At 35.6% G+C, this 16,011-nt stretch overlaps 1 protein-coding gene across 3 annotated transcripts; it reads left to right on the top strand.

Annotated features, from left to right (window-relative positions):
* The first annotated feature begins 7,168 nt into the window (after window positions 1–7,168).
* LOC108983727 (probable DNA primase large subunit) lies at window positions 7,169–15,424 on the top strand. 3 transcript variants are annotated; one of them, XM_018955469.2, is made up of 21 exons: window positions 7,169–7,380; window positions 7,952–8,013; window positions 8,084–8,187; window positions 8,281–8,362; window positions 8,470–8,529; window positions 8,719–8,776; window positions 9,383–9,402; window positions 9,733–9,816; window positions 9,901–9,965; window positions 10,171–10,219; window positions 10,333–10,380; window positions 10,471–10,560; window positions 10,729–10,788; window positions 11,171–11,230; window positions 11,632–11,706; window positions 11,869–11,954; window positions 12,781–12,874; window positions 12,969–13,076; window positions 14,094–14,160; window positions 15,199–15,203; window positions 15,293–15,424. In XM_018955469.2, the coding sequence occupies exons 1-19, from the start codon at window positions 7,248–7,250 to the stop codon at window positions 14,133–14,135; spliced, it is 1,380 nt and encodes a 459-aa protein (XP_018811014.1). In that variant the 5' UTR covers window positions 7,169–7,247; the 3' UTR covers window positions 14,136–14,160; window positions 15,199–15,203; window positions 15,293–15,424. The 3 variants fall into 3 exon arrangements, with proteins under 3 accessions (XP_018811014.1, XP_018811013.1, XP_018811012.1); XM_018955468.2 differs by lacking the exon at window positions 15,199–15,203 and having other exon boundaries at window positions 15,204–15,424; XM_018955467.2 differs by having other exon boundaries at window positions 15,199–15,424.
* The last annotated feature ends 587 nt before the right edge of the window (window positions 15,425–16,011 follow it).

The following is a 16,011-nucleotide window of genomic DNA, read 5'->3' as shown; positions in this document are numbered from 1 at the left end:
GTGAGTATTGAAAGGGTCACTATCTTTATTAACACCTCTCTTCCTCCTTGGGATAACAATCTCTCTTTCTAGCATTGAAGTTTTTGCCACATTTTATGCTTAATATCTGAGAAGGCCTTATTTGTAGCTCGACCAATCAATGGGCAAAGTCCTAAATACTTGTCATATTGCTAGAAGCTTTGGACACCCCAAAAGGATAAGAGCTCCTCCTGATCCACCCTGCCAACATTCCTACTAAATATCATAGTTGTCTTCTCTTTGTTGATCCTCTAACCTGAGGCCCTTTCATATATCTCAACTAATTTATGTATTCTCACATTCTCCTGCATATTAGCTTTATACAACAAGATACTATCATATGTAAAAAGGAGATGAGTTACTTTAGGAGCTCCTATGCAAATCTTGATACCAGAAATCTGCTTGCTTACTTAAACTTGTTGTAAAAGGTTAATCAGTCCTTTAGTATACAACAAGAACAAGTATGGTGACAAAGAGTCCCCTATCTTAATCCTCTAGCTGGTGTTATTACGCCCTTGGGTTCTCCTTTGATCAAAATAGAAAGGATACAAATCTTACACATAGCATGACAAGCTGAATCCACATTGCCTTAAAACCCATTATGTGCATAACTTGCTCTAAATAATCCCACTTCAGTCGATCATATGCCTTACTAGTGTCCAACTTAATAGATATATATAACTTGTCTTTCCTTTGGTTTTCCATTTTAATTTATCTGTTTTACAATCTATATTTGCTTGATTTTAGAATGCAAAAAAGTTTGTTTCACAACTTATGTTTTCCTCTATTCTGGGCGCCATAACAGTTATATTATCATGAAGAAGATTAGAGAAGAAATTAATCAGCTCAACAAATGTAAATAAATGAAGGATGTCAAATGCATTGTTTATTTTTCTCTGCCTGGATTTTGTTCTACATGCATGACCACATGGACTGCATGTGCATGACATTGGGCCATGACTCATCAACATGATATATTCAAAATTTGATTTGGAAAACTTGGTCTATTATGAAAACTATATATAGTGTAAGAGCATATATCTTTAAACATAAATATTTCTTTAGTGGTTTTTCTTTTTCAGGTTTGTGAATCCAGTGAGGGAACGTTTCTGGGTTGTTTTTTTTTAATGGGTTTTTTTTTTTTTCATCATGGAACCGAGTGATCTCATGAATTCATGAATACATGAATATTTTTTTTATATGAAAAAATAATTGTGATGTTTAAAAATATAATATATTATATATATATACACACACACTAGTAGTGGTTTAACGTTCAAAGCACATTTACCACATTTGCCTAATTGGAAGAAAAAATAAAATTCTTGAAAATAATGTGTCCAAACCGTAAATAAAGTGTGACTTCCTACATGTAGCACATAATCTTGAATAATTGATTAGATGTTAGTTCACAATCATCAAGATTAAAAGAGTACATAAGATTGATTAGTAAATAGCCTAATTATTATGAGATTTAAATTATGTTAAAATTTCTAATTATTTATATGATTTTACTCTTAAAAATATTTAGCAAAATTTCATCATTTATTTAATGATGAAATATTAGTATTTTATAAATTAAAGTTAATTTTAAATGTATGATATGATATTTATATTTTAATTATTTATTTAAGTTAGTTTATTTTCAATGTTTTAACTTTTACCGTTGAATCAAATCTAGAGATTCAAGATGAAGGGTTGTCTGACAAAATCATAAGACTATAACCGTAATGACAAATCAAATAAGAGTGACTGACAAAATGCAAATGAAAAAAGTAAAACATAAAAAGTAAGACTAAAATCATAATAACACCTAACTATCAAGGGCATTGATGGAATAAAAATGTTAAACAAGAATTACTATTGATTACTGTTTATCACTGTTGATTACTGTTCATATCTTATAGACTTTTAAGTATAAGGATAGATATATATATATATAGAGAGAGAGAGAGAGAGAGAGAGGCAAAGGATATTCGATAAAAAAAAATGGGGAAAAGTAAAAATGCTGCACGAATTCGATGTTAAAGTACCAGATGAGAAAATCTTAGAATCGCCACATGGAGAAACATATCATATTATAAGCAACGGTGGAACACTAGAACCGCCCTTTTGGCAAGCCCAAAGGGCCAAAATTTCCAGAAAAAACACATTAAAAAAAATGGTGTTTGTATGAGACAAAATTAATAAACCCCACAAAAAAATTATTTTCATAATTTTGCCCCCCAACTTGAATTACCTATCCTGGTCCGCCCCCACAAGGCTGCATGTTGCACACATTTGTCTACACATTCATGTAACATGCAACAGTCTGTAAAAGCAAATCAATTTGTTTTTTGAGATCGTAATCTATAGCCGCCTAGAGGAAACTCTAGAATTTAATAATCTATATACATAATGTCATCAAGGGCTTCCATTGAAACACACTCACGAGGCTATTCACATCATATAGACCAACCACTTCCTTTTCTCTCAAAGATCAGGGCATAGAGACAGAGGGTGAAGTTCTCTATTCTCTAAGCAGTTTGAATGTCAGCTAGCTTGTGCCAGCAGATTGGAAAGAGTCTTTTGTCGATTATTGGTAACCCAAGAAAGACCTAATATCCATCTTCTTAATTACAGGGACAACACATGACACAACAAGCAACAAATTAGTAACTCTTTACCCAACATCTACACTCTTGTCCCCAATTAAGAACTCTTTATTTGGCCACCAACATGAGGTAATTCAAGTATTCTCTCTCTCTCTCTCTCTCTCTCTCTCTCTCTCTCTCTAAGTAGAAAAAATGTTATAAAGTTTTTCTTTCAAGATATTATGCATGCATGTTCATTTTTATTGATATGCATGGACTCATAACGTGATCATCTACCCTTAGGTTCATAACAAACTCTCTTCATCGGCAAGCAAGGGCAAGGGATATATATATGTATGAGACAGAACAACTTAACCAGTTTGTGGATACTGATGGCTATCAAAGAATTTTTTAATAAAGTGAATCAATTGATCTACAAAACCAAGGAGAAATATTTCATCGATAGAGGATAGTCTTTGAAGTTTGAAGATCTAAATCATGGGAATTGTTCCTGATTAATCTCAAAACAACATTGCTAAAACAAGGCAAATGAGCTATTTCCTAGTACACTGGAAAAAAAATTATTTGGTAGTATCAATATCCGATACCTGGTCAACTCCGACAACCAAATCAATGGTGTTGATCATTCACGTCCGAATACTGTCTACTGACCAAACTAGGCCAAACAGATCATTGAGTTGGTCAATTTCGATTAAGGTAGCTGATAATTGGTTGGCCACTGCTACCCAAAATTTTAGTGACACTCATTTGACAGCAACAGCTTCCTAATTTTTCATACTTATTTTTGAGGCCTTTTAAGTATGATGTATCTTAAAACCTGGTTTGAAGTATTTCCCCGACAGTATTTAACTTGCTTTTATTATGTGCAGGTGCTTCCAGATATGGTGTTATTATCTTTGTGGTTAGTTTTAGGATATGTGCGAGGGGAGTAATTCCTTGGGCCAGGGAGAGTAGGCCCCATCCACAAGGCCCAAAGAGTCACAGGGCTTGAGGACAAGGGCTAGGCTGGGCCAGGTCGGTCCAGGGGGCCTGAAAGGGAAAGCCATCGGGCAATGCATGCAGGCCAGGGAATGGAAAGTAGAACTGTCTGACACCACTACTAGCCAACATTCAGGGACAACCCCTGTCCCTGGACCTCGATGTACGGATAGGCCAAAGGGATGGATGCATCTGACCAGTGCCACACCGCATCTAATGAATCTCGGGGCTGGGCATGCCACGACGTGCTTCCTAGAGTGTTAGTAATGGCCACGATCAAGTTTGGCAATCCTACTGCGCAGCAGGGAGATGGTAGGGACATCCGGCTCCAGTACGGAGCAGTACACCCACCACCTCCTTCTCGAGAATTGTCTGGACCAAGTATAAATACCCCCTCCCTCAACCAGGGGAGGGGTTCAAACATTGTTTTAAATACCATACCGTACCAACCGGTACAATCGGTATATGACGTACCGGCCACTGGTTCAGTACATGTATTATATATATTTCATACCGGCCTATATTTCGGCTTATACTGGCCAGTATTTTGGCTCGTACCGGCTGATATTTTGGCCTTTAATTTTTTTTTTTCTAAACTACAAGCTTATTTTTTTACTCCAAATTCAGACTAGGTTATTTATAATTTATATATATGTATTTATATATAATTTATTCGTATATATACATTATTTTGGAATATAATTTATATATATTTATATAAATATATATAATTTATTTATATATCGACTATCCTGAAACGGTACACGCAACAGTACCGGTACCAAAATATTTCATTCCAGTACTTTGACTGGTACGGTGACTGGTATGGTATTCAAAACTTTGGTTCAGTTCAGACACTTTGACACTTCAATTTATTATTCTCTCAAAGAACTCACCGAATTTAGCATTGGAGGTGTCCCATACCACCCTGAATCTCTCATTAATTTCTCTCTAGTAGCAGGTAGATGAATTGGGCCCCGTGGAGTTGCTTTGGCTGGAAACATGACATCAACAATATGTATGGCTATATGCATGTTTGGTGGAAGGTAGTTCTCTTATTCATGTATTGAATATTGTAATATTGGATTTGATGCGTCAATAATATTAATATATGCCCACATGAAAACAATCTTGCCACGTCCTACTTTTCTTAAAAGATTGTCGTGTTAAAACATCTGGGAATAGTGTTTTACCTGTGTCCTCTCTGTACATGCTTCTAAGCATTTAATGTAGATCCTCCTCATCCCCTTCGATCTGTCCTCTCTTCTCATGAATCTTATACTATATTTTTCGGTCGTTTGTCTTGCATCTATCTATCTCGTTGTATGTTCTGCTGCAGTGCGTCCGAGATCTCCTCGAATTTTGTCAAGAATTCCAGAGTCTAGAATATTGGAATATATAATATAAAGTATGCCTCATAAGACTTATTGAATATTTAATGCTGTCAAACATATTTATTTAGACAGTTATAAATATTGTCAAGTCTATTTAACGTGACCATCTCCGTCTCTTTCCATTTTAAACTATAAAGTTCGATCAAGACCTAAACTTGTATAGGGTTCTAGCCGGATGATATGATCGTATAATAATTTAAATAATTAGATTTATCTCTTTTCATATTTTAATATAAAGTGTACCAAAAACTTTATGTATCTTATTTTTGCATTTTTGCATTTTTGCATGGGCTTGATCAGCCTCTTTGTACTCGGTCCAATCATATCTTAAAACTGTTATTCTAAGGAATGTGATTACCAAACGGTATACCTCTTAGAATGATACCTTCTAACATAGTGATGGTTATCATGAAGGGTAATGTTTAAGGAAGTCATGTCAAGAGATACAACCTTGATAACTCCTTATAATTTCTTGATGTTGGATATGTTATTGTTGCATATTGTTTGGAAATCTTTTTCTCTGCATAATTTCTTGATGTTGGATAAGTCAAGAGATACAACCTTGATAGGTGCATAAATGTGCTTGTAACATGCTTTTTATAGCTCTCCTTGTGTGGAAAATTTTCTTTTGGGGGTGGTTATAGATCTCTATTGAGATGTGCATTCATCGGCTTTCTATCTATATTAACTCTCGAATTCAATAGCAATTTTTTTACATGGTTTTATGATTCATATAGCCAGATAGCACCAGCCGTATCGTATAATATTTGGCAACTTTACTAGTATTACAAATAAAACGGATAGCAACAGCTCTATTTACAAATTCACATTTTACAGAGGGAAAGCCAAATGGTTATTTTAGCATGAGGAGGTTTCAAGACGTTCTCTTATTTGAGCAGCCACATTTGGACTGATACTTGTAATAATTGAACGGACATGATTCCTTTTGTTTTTTATGACTCCTTTGGATTAGGTCCCCTTATTTCTTTTTATTTCTTATAACTTTTCACTTATGAATAAAATAGTAGATGATGTTGCTCTTTAATCACTTCAATATATCTACTAATATTTTGTTTCTAAGTGTCTACTATTGTTAGCACACTTTGTACATGTTTGTTTGAAATTGTTATATGTTGTTTCCCTAAATTTGGATCTCCATTGCATTCATATTTATGTTTTTAGGCTTATATTGTGCCATTATTTTTCTACTTTTGGACTCATTCTCATTTCGTCGGTTCTATAGTTTATAATTTTTGTTTGGAATTTTTTTTTCCTATCTGTGGCAACATGTTGTGGCTGCAAATATTTTTTCCTACCATAATAGGCTATTTTTGGCGATAACATATTGTTGCAAATAAATTTATCTTGGAGATAACCTTTCGATGTATGTTGCCAAGATAGTAACTTGCGGCAATTACTATTTGTAGATAAAATGAATTATTGACAAAAAAATTTGTCACAAAAAATATCTGCGTCAATATGTTAGCGCAGCAAATAAGTTTTCCCAACAATGATGAATGAGTAGAACGACTTATTTTCGACAATTTTTGTTCTTATTTGCGACAAATATAGTCGCTGCAATAAGTACATTTTGCGACAAAGTGCAATTTTGCCAGATAAAATATTTAAATTGGCGTTTTATTTTCTGCAATCTTGTGGGCGATCTTCTTTGCAAGAAAAGAGTTTTGGCAGGTTTTTTTTAATGTCTTTTGTGGCAAAATTAGTCCCCGCAAAAAGTCATATTTGTTGTAGGGAGTGCGCGAGACTTACACATCTTAACACTATATATAAGATTACTCGTATGGAGTTCAACAATATAATTTTATTTTAGAATTGGATTTGCTGTTGGTTGTCAAGTGGTTCAGGGAAGGAAAGTGTAGTTTATGATATTTGGAGGATTTTTGAGAGGATATTAATCGATCGCTATTGATGATGAATTTTCGAATTCAGCATGTCTTTAGGAAAGGTAAATGTGGCATCGGATTACCTTGCTAGGATGGGAAATAGTGTCTGCAATAAAGTATGGTTTGCATAAGATGAACTTCCATTTTTGCATAAGCCAGTTTAAGGCTTCTAACACTGTCTCTGGCCCAACTTGGGTGAGAGCCCAGGTGTGTGGAGCCCATTCCTGGCAACATTTAAGAACTGTTTCCCGCCAATTTGTCTTCCGCGCGCGCCATTTCTGAGATCTGACACTATCGTAGGCGCTTTGGGGGGGGATAGGGTTCTTCGCTATCTCTCCAGAGTCGTATAGGGGAACGAAATGGAGATCGTTCGGTCACAGAGGAAAGCTCTCCACTACGATGCCGTATCGACCCTCCCTCTCTACCGCTCCGCTCCACCGCTCGAAGTCAGACTCGAGGATTTCGAGCTCTTTGCCATGGATCGCCTCCGCGGTAATCCACTTCTCATCTTCTTCACTTTTACTCTTCCACTTCTTATTACTATCCATGAAATTCCTCTCTGAGCTCAACTTCTCGAACGGAAATTTGGAGAAATTTACTCTCTTCGAATTTATTTTCTGAGGATTATATTTATGCTTCGTTTGGTTCTCGAGCAACTGTACAAAAACAATCAGATCAATCAATTATTTGATTCCTACACATTCCTCTCCTCTTTCAAAGCAATCGATCGAGATGTAGGGTTCTTATTTTTCTTTTCTTTTCTTTTTTTTTCATATTTTTTCTTGTTTAAAAGTTTTGCCGATCCCTTTGGCTGCTAAAAATATGTAGGAAAAGATAGAAATATTTTAAGTGTGTGACTGTTTTTTAATACCTAATTAGAGCATTCAACATCTATATGGCTCCGTTTTATTGAGCTTTCTTCCTTACTAAATACAAAATGATGTAGATATGACATCGACCTTATAGTTACTTTGATTTTTGTTGCCTTTGTCATCGGACTTCAAATTTTCAACACGTGTTCTTCCAGAGTTGCGCTAATTCTGGGCTATTGTTTCTGGTGCAGTTCTTAAAGGGATTTCTGATGCTTTGTCCCGTGGAAAGAAGCCGGAAGAAATGGGACAAGTGGTAAATTTTATTGCTTAAAATTAATCATTTCCCGACATTAGTTCCATTTTAACCTACATCCTTTGCACAGGTACGCGATCTATGGAAAGCAAATATGAGGCATCCGGAGGCATCTGAGGTTGTCAACAAGGATATTATATCCCACTTTGTTCTCCGTCTCGCGTATTGCAGAACGTGAGATTTTGGTCCATTAGCTCTGTGCTTATATTTTTCTTTTTATGGTTATCCCAAAACCTCTAATTCTAATTGCAAAATGTTGTGTCTTAGGGAGGACTTGAGAAAATGGTTTCTTTCCATGGAGACTGCCCTATTTCGTTACCGTTTTCGGTTTGAAAGCGCTGAAGCTCAGGTAGGCTCTGCTTATTCTATGTAGCAAGTTCTTTTTCTCTTTTGAGATTCTATGTGGCACTTGGTTCTTCATTCAAGTCAGACGGTGATCCTTCGTTTGGATTACAGAGAGCACTGATGGCTGAATTTGACCTTCCATACAAAGCAGTTAGCAACGCAGAATTTGAGGTAATTATGTGCAATCTGGTTAATAGAGAAAACTTTGCAAATATATGCAACTGCTTGTAAAAGTAAGGTATTATTCTAATTCGTTAGACGACTTACCTCGGCCCATCTAATTCTCGAACATATAGTGACTAAGCCTTCTGGAGTTTCAACCATTGTAAGTTTTATTGGTTAACTCATTTTCCTCCACAGAGTACGAAGGACAAATTGAGCCAAGTTGCACGTTCCATCGGTCTGCCGTTATCAACTGGTACTGAGTTTGGCCACTTATCATCTCAAAAACATTTTAGTTCTGTGTTTTGGTCCTAATGGGTGCACACCACGCACTTGAGTGAATGTAATTTTCACCACAATTGCGTTAATAACAGTTTGAGTGAGTACTATAAATTCTATTTTGTCCTGGGATCTGAAAGCGATTTCCTTGCGTTGTATTGTCTTAAGTATTCGGTGCAGGTACTGAAATGTAATAAAATCTATAAATTTCTCTTGGGTTTTGAATGGTACTAAAAAAGTAACCTCTCATCAAACAGATGGTTTGAAAGTTCAAATTATGGTTAGCCCTCACATTCATCCAGTTGAAAAAAATTCAAGGTCGAGGTCTTTTCCTTGTGCACTTTTTCTGCATGTTCGAGAATCCAATTATTGAGGTATAAAGTATGTGTACATTACCGTGCCTCTTCAAATCTTGCTCACTGGCTGTTTTGGAAAGAAAAAGATCTAGAATTCTAGAAAATTTTGGTTCCTTCTTCTTGAAGTCTAGGTTCTGACTGTAAAAGTTTTAGCTTTCGTAGCTATTATTATTATTTTTTATATTCTAATCTTCTATCTCTTTTTGTTTCTGCCCCTTCTTTTGCAGCTGATGCGGTATTCTACAAGGTTAGTTTATTGTTGTTTTCTTCTCATCTGTTTTAGAAAAAGATATGTTAGTTTTATAGGCGGGTATCCTGGTACAGATTATGGATAAGGTTAAAAAATGATATTGAATGTATAAGAAATATTCGCTTATAAAGTCTTGCCATCATGCAAATATGCTGGTATGCTCATAACTTTTATTGGCGATTTTCACTTTATTTAAGCATCGTAATCAGATATATCTGAAATGGATGAGCTTCCCCCACCTTATAGTTTCCAGAGTAGTATCTCATCTCTAGTTTGGTAGTTTAATTTGGCTTATGTATTTTTATGTCCTTCCTAACCCCAATGAAGGTACCGTTTGAAGAAGTTCCAGAACTTGTAGCTGGTCGTAGAGTTTTTGTCCATAAAGGGCATGCATACGTTGCCATGAATCAGGTTACTAATAATTCTTGCTATTCTGGTACTTGAGTGAAATAAAGGTCATTAGCAATCTTATGATGTTTTTCCCCCTCTTCACAGGTGGTTTCCCTTGTTGCCACACAATTCCGTAGTCATCTATCAAAGGCACTCATTCTCACAAACAGGTTGTTGTCAGCGATGTAAAGTTCATAATGTTTTCTATTATATATGCTTGTAACATCTTCCAGTCTTTGTTTCCTAAAATTTTTCTACATCGTGTCCAGGGTTTTGTTGATGAGCTAGCGATTTATTTCCACAATGCATTGTTCTTTATTGTCAAAACAAGGGCTAGACTTTCAAAATGATAGAACTTGCTGTTTCTGCTTGCAGAAAGTGGACATCTACCATCAGAGAACAAGAGAGCAATCGGTTGGCTCCCGTAAGTATTGGATGATGTACCCATCAAAAGAAGTATTGGATACTGAAACTTGTAGGTCAAAGTAGGGCTATTTGTTTCAGTATGGTAGTTGACATTTTTATTGGAATGTCTAGATTGTAGAAGCCCTATGCACAAGCTACTTGGGTCCTGACTATTCTGAGGTACTTTATTTAGTATTTTAGCTTATCCTATTACTCTTCAATTACATATTTATTGTTCTATTGTGATTAATTTTTTGAATGCCACTTTAGCCAAGAGAACTGGGTGATATATCCATAAAAGAGATTGACCAAATAGCTCAGAGTTCATTTCCTCTATGCATGCGCCACCTGTTTGAAAAGGTAAGATAATTATTTGTAGAATCAGGATTGCTATTTTTCCAATTGAGTCATTCATCATCGTATGCTTTCATCTCTTTTTTTCTCTGACATCCGTTCATGTATGTATTTATATATATATATATTAAAATTTTCCTTTGTTCATATGGTTTATTATGCCACTTATGTCAGCTAAGAGAGGATCATCACTTAAAGCATGGAGGAAGGATGCAGTTCGGCCTCTTTCTCAAGGTTGTATTTCAAACCTGCATTATATTCGTTTCTACCTTTCTAGTCTATGTTCTTACATGTGTATTTAGCATTTCTATTATGTGAGGCTATGGCGTTTAGTTGTATAATTCATGGAACTGCTAGCATGGTTTTTTTTGTTTGATATGCCATGCATATGCTTGTTGCACATTTCATGTGGTCAGAACCAGTTGGCATTTGTGTTTTTATTTCATGCAGGTACAACACATTAGTCTATGTGTCTATTTGTAACTGGTTTATATTACATCTGTTCTTGTTTTATAATACTCTTGATGGAATCATGTATTTTCTTTCACTTTCTTGGTACTAGTTAGACTTCTTCGTGTGTTCTCTCTCATTTCTTCTAAATTTCCTTCCTGTATAGGGTATTGGATTAAAGCTGGATGATGCCCTTGCGTTTTGGAAAGCTGAGTTCTCCCAAAAGGTAAGCATGGCACAATGGATTATTTTGCTACGTTCATATGCATATTGCTTGTACTCCTTACATCATCAATTGCAAGTTACAAAATGCATCAATTCGAAAGGTTTATTTTAGTACAAATTCACCTGCACATTATATATATATATATGTATATATCAATTATCAGTAACGACTAGAAACCTGTGCCTACCCTGTTTGTGTACATGTAAAGATGTTTTGGTATACACTGAGTTTATATTTTGGAATACAGAGACGTGCTCTTTGCAAGCACTATTTTGGATGCTTCCTTCTCTCACGCTCTCTCTCATGTTTACTGAAGTTTTGGTATATGCTTTGGTATGTAGTGCCTTGTTCCTTGCATTGATAAAGAAATCTTATATCATTGCTTAATCATTTTATTATAGGTTGGTGCTGAAAGATTTGACAAAGAATATGCATACAGCATTCGCCATAATTATGGGAGAGAAGGGAAGAGAACCGTAAGACATCAAAACTATCCCCCATCAAGAGACTAATATTAAATGCTGCATTCTTAAAGGAGCTGACCTCTTATTCAGAGATTCCCTGAGGGGGATTTTTATTTCCTCTACTTGCTCGTGTAGATGTTTGTGGCATTGAAACATTTATGGATGTACATGCAGGATTATACTCCTTATTCTTGTCAAAAGATCATCTCTTCATCTCCCGGTGTAGGAGATCATCATGGGTGCCCCTATCGACATTTCAGGTCACTTCTATTACTAATTGTGATTGTCTCAATTATTTTCAGTCATGAATCATAGAATTCAACTTTTTAGATATCAATATGGGGGTTACATATAAAAATATGTAAATATTAATGTGGAATTGAACCGGCTAAGCTGTTCAGAGTATCACGTTACATCTGACGACCTTGTCAACAACTTTCTGGACTTCACTCTATCCTTTAGTCCCTGTAATTCCCCATAATTGCATTTCTTTCTCATGTTCATGCCTAACACATGTAAACGGATTTTTTTCATACTTTGGCTGATTTTCAGTTTCATAGTTTGTTATCACTAATAAAAAAAATTGTCTCATCACCAACCCCACAAAGATGCCTCACATATACCAGAAGTTTTGCACTTTGTACTTGTTAACGTTTTAGAGTCATTGACCTTTTACTGGACAGTTGATTTCATGGCATTTGCAATCAAGGAATGGTATAAAATTGTAAATCTGTTTTCATAAAAATGTGAATAAAATGTACTATTTGTATCTGTGGATTAATCTTATTGCACAGAATGCCCCTTTTCGAAATGAAGTAGCATGTGTTAAAAAAAACTGTATTCATTCCAGCATATTTTACTTACAGCTCTATGCTTATCATCTACCTTTAGTAGCCATCCTTTCTCTGGGGTTAGAAATAGCTATCTAATGTGGTAGACTTTAATGACAAGACAGGCTTTTACTGAATAAATCTATCATACATTTCTTAGTTAGTTCCAAATTATCGACACTACCACCACATTTAGAAATATTGGAAACAAATTCTAATGGAACATCTCTCTTGGCTTGTCAACTTTATGTAACAGTGAAGAGAATCTAAGAGCTGCCCTTGGTAAAATGAGATTAAATAACAGGGCAGTTGAAGATGTAATGGACAAAGTGCGAAGTAGACATTATCAGGTTGGATATTATCAACTGCCTATAAATTTGATTTCAGGTGGTTTTGTAGACATGTTGGTCAAGCTTTGTCAATAAATGGCTAACCTATATGCAGTTGGCATGCACCTTGACCTTTGAAGCTATACATGGTACATCATGTGATGCTGGGATTAACCATCCAAATCAATACTTCACTGACAGCCAAAAGAACCTGCAATCAAAGGTAGATCTTGTTTTGAGAAGCCTAATTTAATCTAGTTGTCATGGTTGAACTTTTAGTCACCTTTGCAAGTAATATTTGAATAAGATGTTCATTATTAACTGTCCAGATCCACTTCCACAACAAGTTTGGTACCTCCGCAAAGAAACTTATATCAACCTATCAGATTGGATCTAACCCAATGGCTTGAGCTTTTCCACTCCATTATTGTCCCTTGATAACTGCTCATCTTATTTTGTGGAATGGATTTTAGGGAAAGTTTGGCCCTTATAGTTTTATTTGGGAATCACTTCAATACCTTTTTTGGTTCCTTGAATTGCTTTGATATATCTGACCTTGGATACCCATTCTCCACTAAGTGGACCATATAGGATATTTTTATGTATGCATTCATATAGAATGATGCTTACCATGATCTCAATTGTGAGCCTGAAATTAAGCCTGAGTGCCAGCCAAAAGTAGGGGTGTATCAAATTATCAATCCCTCAGTTTGAGCCAAAGTGGCTACATTTGGATTGGACAAGATCAATCAGTTGAAAGGCCTCCTCTCTTTGAACTATTATTATTATTAACTTCATTTGTTATTTATTTTAGGCCTTAAGCAGCTAGATGATATATGAAATATTCTGGAGGCCTTCTGCATTTTTCTTTTTGGAAAAGGCTACATATACAAAGAGTTGTTTTACAAAATAAATATTTCAAACTGTCTGGCCGTCAACTTTCTTTGCGAATGTGTGTATGTCATGCATTTGGCAGGTGTGGGCCGGCATTAAACTGGAATGAATTGCATTGCACTGCTATATAAACTGCCATGTTAGCTGGTAACTTGTATATTTTGTAAAACCGGTTGTACACTTGTACCAATAGCACTAGTTTTTGCTCGTTATCATTATTATTTTTCTAGTATAGTTAAAACTATAGGAACTTTAAATCTTAGACAGATTATCATAAGTTAGATCTTAGCAATTTACAATGTTTCCAGTAATTTAGCCTGTACTTACTCAATTTTTCCTTTTGCAGAACCAGTCTACAGTGCAAGAGAATTTTCAGGCACACTTGTGACTGAAAGAGATGCAGCCATCTCCAGGTTTTGTTTTTTTTTTTTTTTTTTTTTCCCCTCACTTTTAAAAATTTGGATCAATCCCCTCACCCTCACAAATCTCTATTTCTCATCATAGTTGTGCTTTATATGGTGATATAGTTGTAATCATTGAACTGAACCGGATCACTTCCCCATTTTTTGCCCATATGTTTTATTTTCAAGGAACCACAGTTATTTGAGTCTGTTTTCCAGCCCATTTGTAAAGATGCTTGAGACATTTCTACTAGTGGCAAAAGGCTAAGCTTTCTATCTACTTTATATCTGCCTTTCCAGTTTCCGCCTCTGTTTAACTTTAAAAAGAAGGTCGCATAATTTTAGTTATCTTGATGCTTGGAAACTGAATTTGGTGCGAATGGAACATTGGTGGTAGATCCTCCTTTTTCTTAAAATTGTGGTTGGTTGATGGGGAAATATGGCATCTAATGGCACCTGGGTTGTAGTTAAAGGTAATCCAAAAGTGAAAATTCTTCATTACTGGAAAAGGGGGGGTTTGAGCACGTGTTCCAACTTTGGAAAGCTCTCAAATTCGTCCATCAGGTTGGTGTTCAGCTTGGGAATATTGAAGTTTGATTAATCAGATTAGTTGGGTTGACCAGTGGTTTGTTGTAAAAGGGTTGTCTATATGAGCAGAGAGGCATACCCTTTATTCATTTCAAATTATTGCTTCTACAGAATCATTATTGAAAACAGATCTGTCTGTTCTTTCTTTTTTCCGGAAAATGAGAATAATATAAGAGAAAAAAAAAGAAATCCATGGCCTATTATGCAAGAGGCGTGCCATGTTGGTTTACCCAGTTCTTGGTGATCTTGTGCCATGTATTATATTTCTCCCTTGCCTGAAAAAAATGGTTATAAATTTCCATTGCGATGCCCAAGTAGTTTTGTTTTCAAATTATATTAATTGATTGTCATCATTTTTCAGACCACTTTATATATATATATATATATATATATATCAATGTAATTTTGCATTTGTAATGGAACAACTCTACATGAATTTGATCTTTTCACTTATTTCTCCAGTTCAGGTAAGCATCTTGGAGGATACAGTCATTTATATGCTCATGTCCGTAACAAAACTTGTTCTGTTGTATTGAGTGTTTATGTATATATGTAGGTAGGTGTGACTTTCGTGGACAATTATACAATGAGAATTGATTAAGATCTGCATGGCAGTATGCAATTTTGTTGCGGTTTCTAACATATGTTCTTGTACTCATTTTAATATCAATGGAATCTTCTGGGTTTAGTTGTGAATGCTTGAAAAATTTATCGTGCTGCATTATGAATCATTATATCCGTGGCCATGTGCGAGGAATTTGGAGTGCTACCCGCCCCCGCATGGGCGAGTTTCGTTCCCGTCCCCTGCCCCTGCCCCCAGAGTGTGGGAGTGGGGGATCTCATCCTGGATAAAGGGGTGCGGGTGGGGGGGGGGGGTCATCTGTCCGCCCTCTTGCCCCCCAGTCCCCATCCTAAGTGATTTAGGGTTCCAAATTTGAACACCTAGAGGCTAGAAATAGTAAAATACAAACTACAAAAAAAAAAAAAAAAACAAACAGAGAAGAGATAAATTTTAAATACATGCCAAATTTTTCTACAGCACACAAATTTACAATTATTCTCATCATTCATCTTCGATTCAACCCATCATTCCTCCAATTTCTAATTCAAAACTAAAAAAATAAATTCTAGAGTTTCAGATTTCTTACCTTTAAGTGGTGGCGAATGAGAAGTTTCAAAATAAGTTCAAACGATGGTGGTGACTGAAGTTCTGGTGGTGCAGTCGTGCGAGAGAGAGAGAGAATAGATCAAGCGCGAGAAAGATTGAGAGAGAGA

Source organism: Juglans regia, chromosome 16, assembly GCF_001411555.2.
Source record: "Juglans regia cultivar Chandler chromosome 16, Walnut 2.0, whole genome shotgun sequence".
In the NCBI taxonomy this organism is placed as follows: Eukaryota; Viridiplantae; Streptophyta; class Magnoliopsida; order Fagales; family Juglandaceae; genus Juglans; species Juglans regia.
The sequence above is the reverse complement of the archived record's forward strand: the minus strand, read 5'-3'. Positions and strand labels throughout refer to the sequence as shown.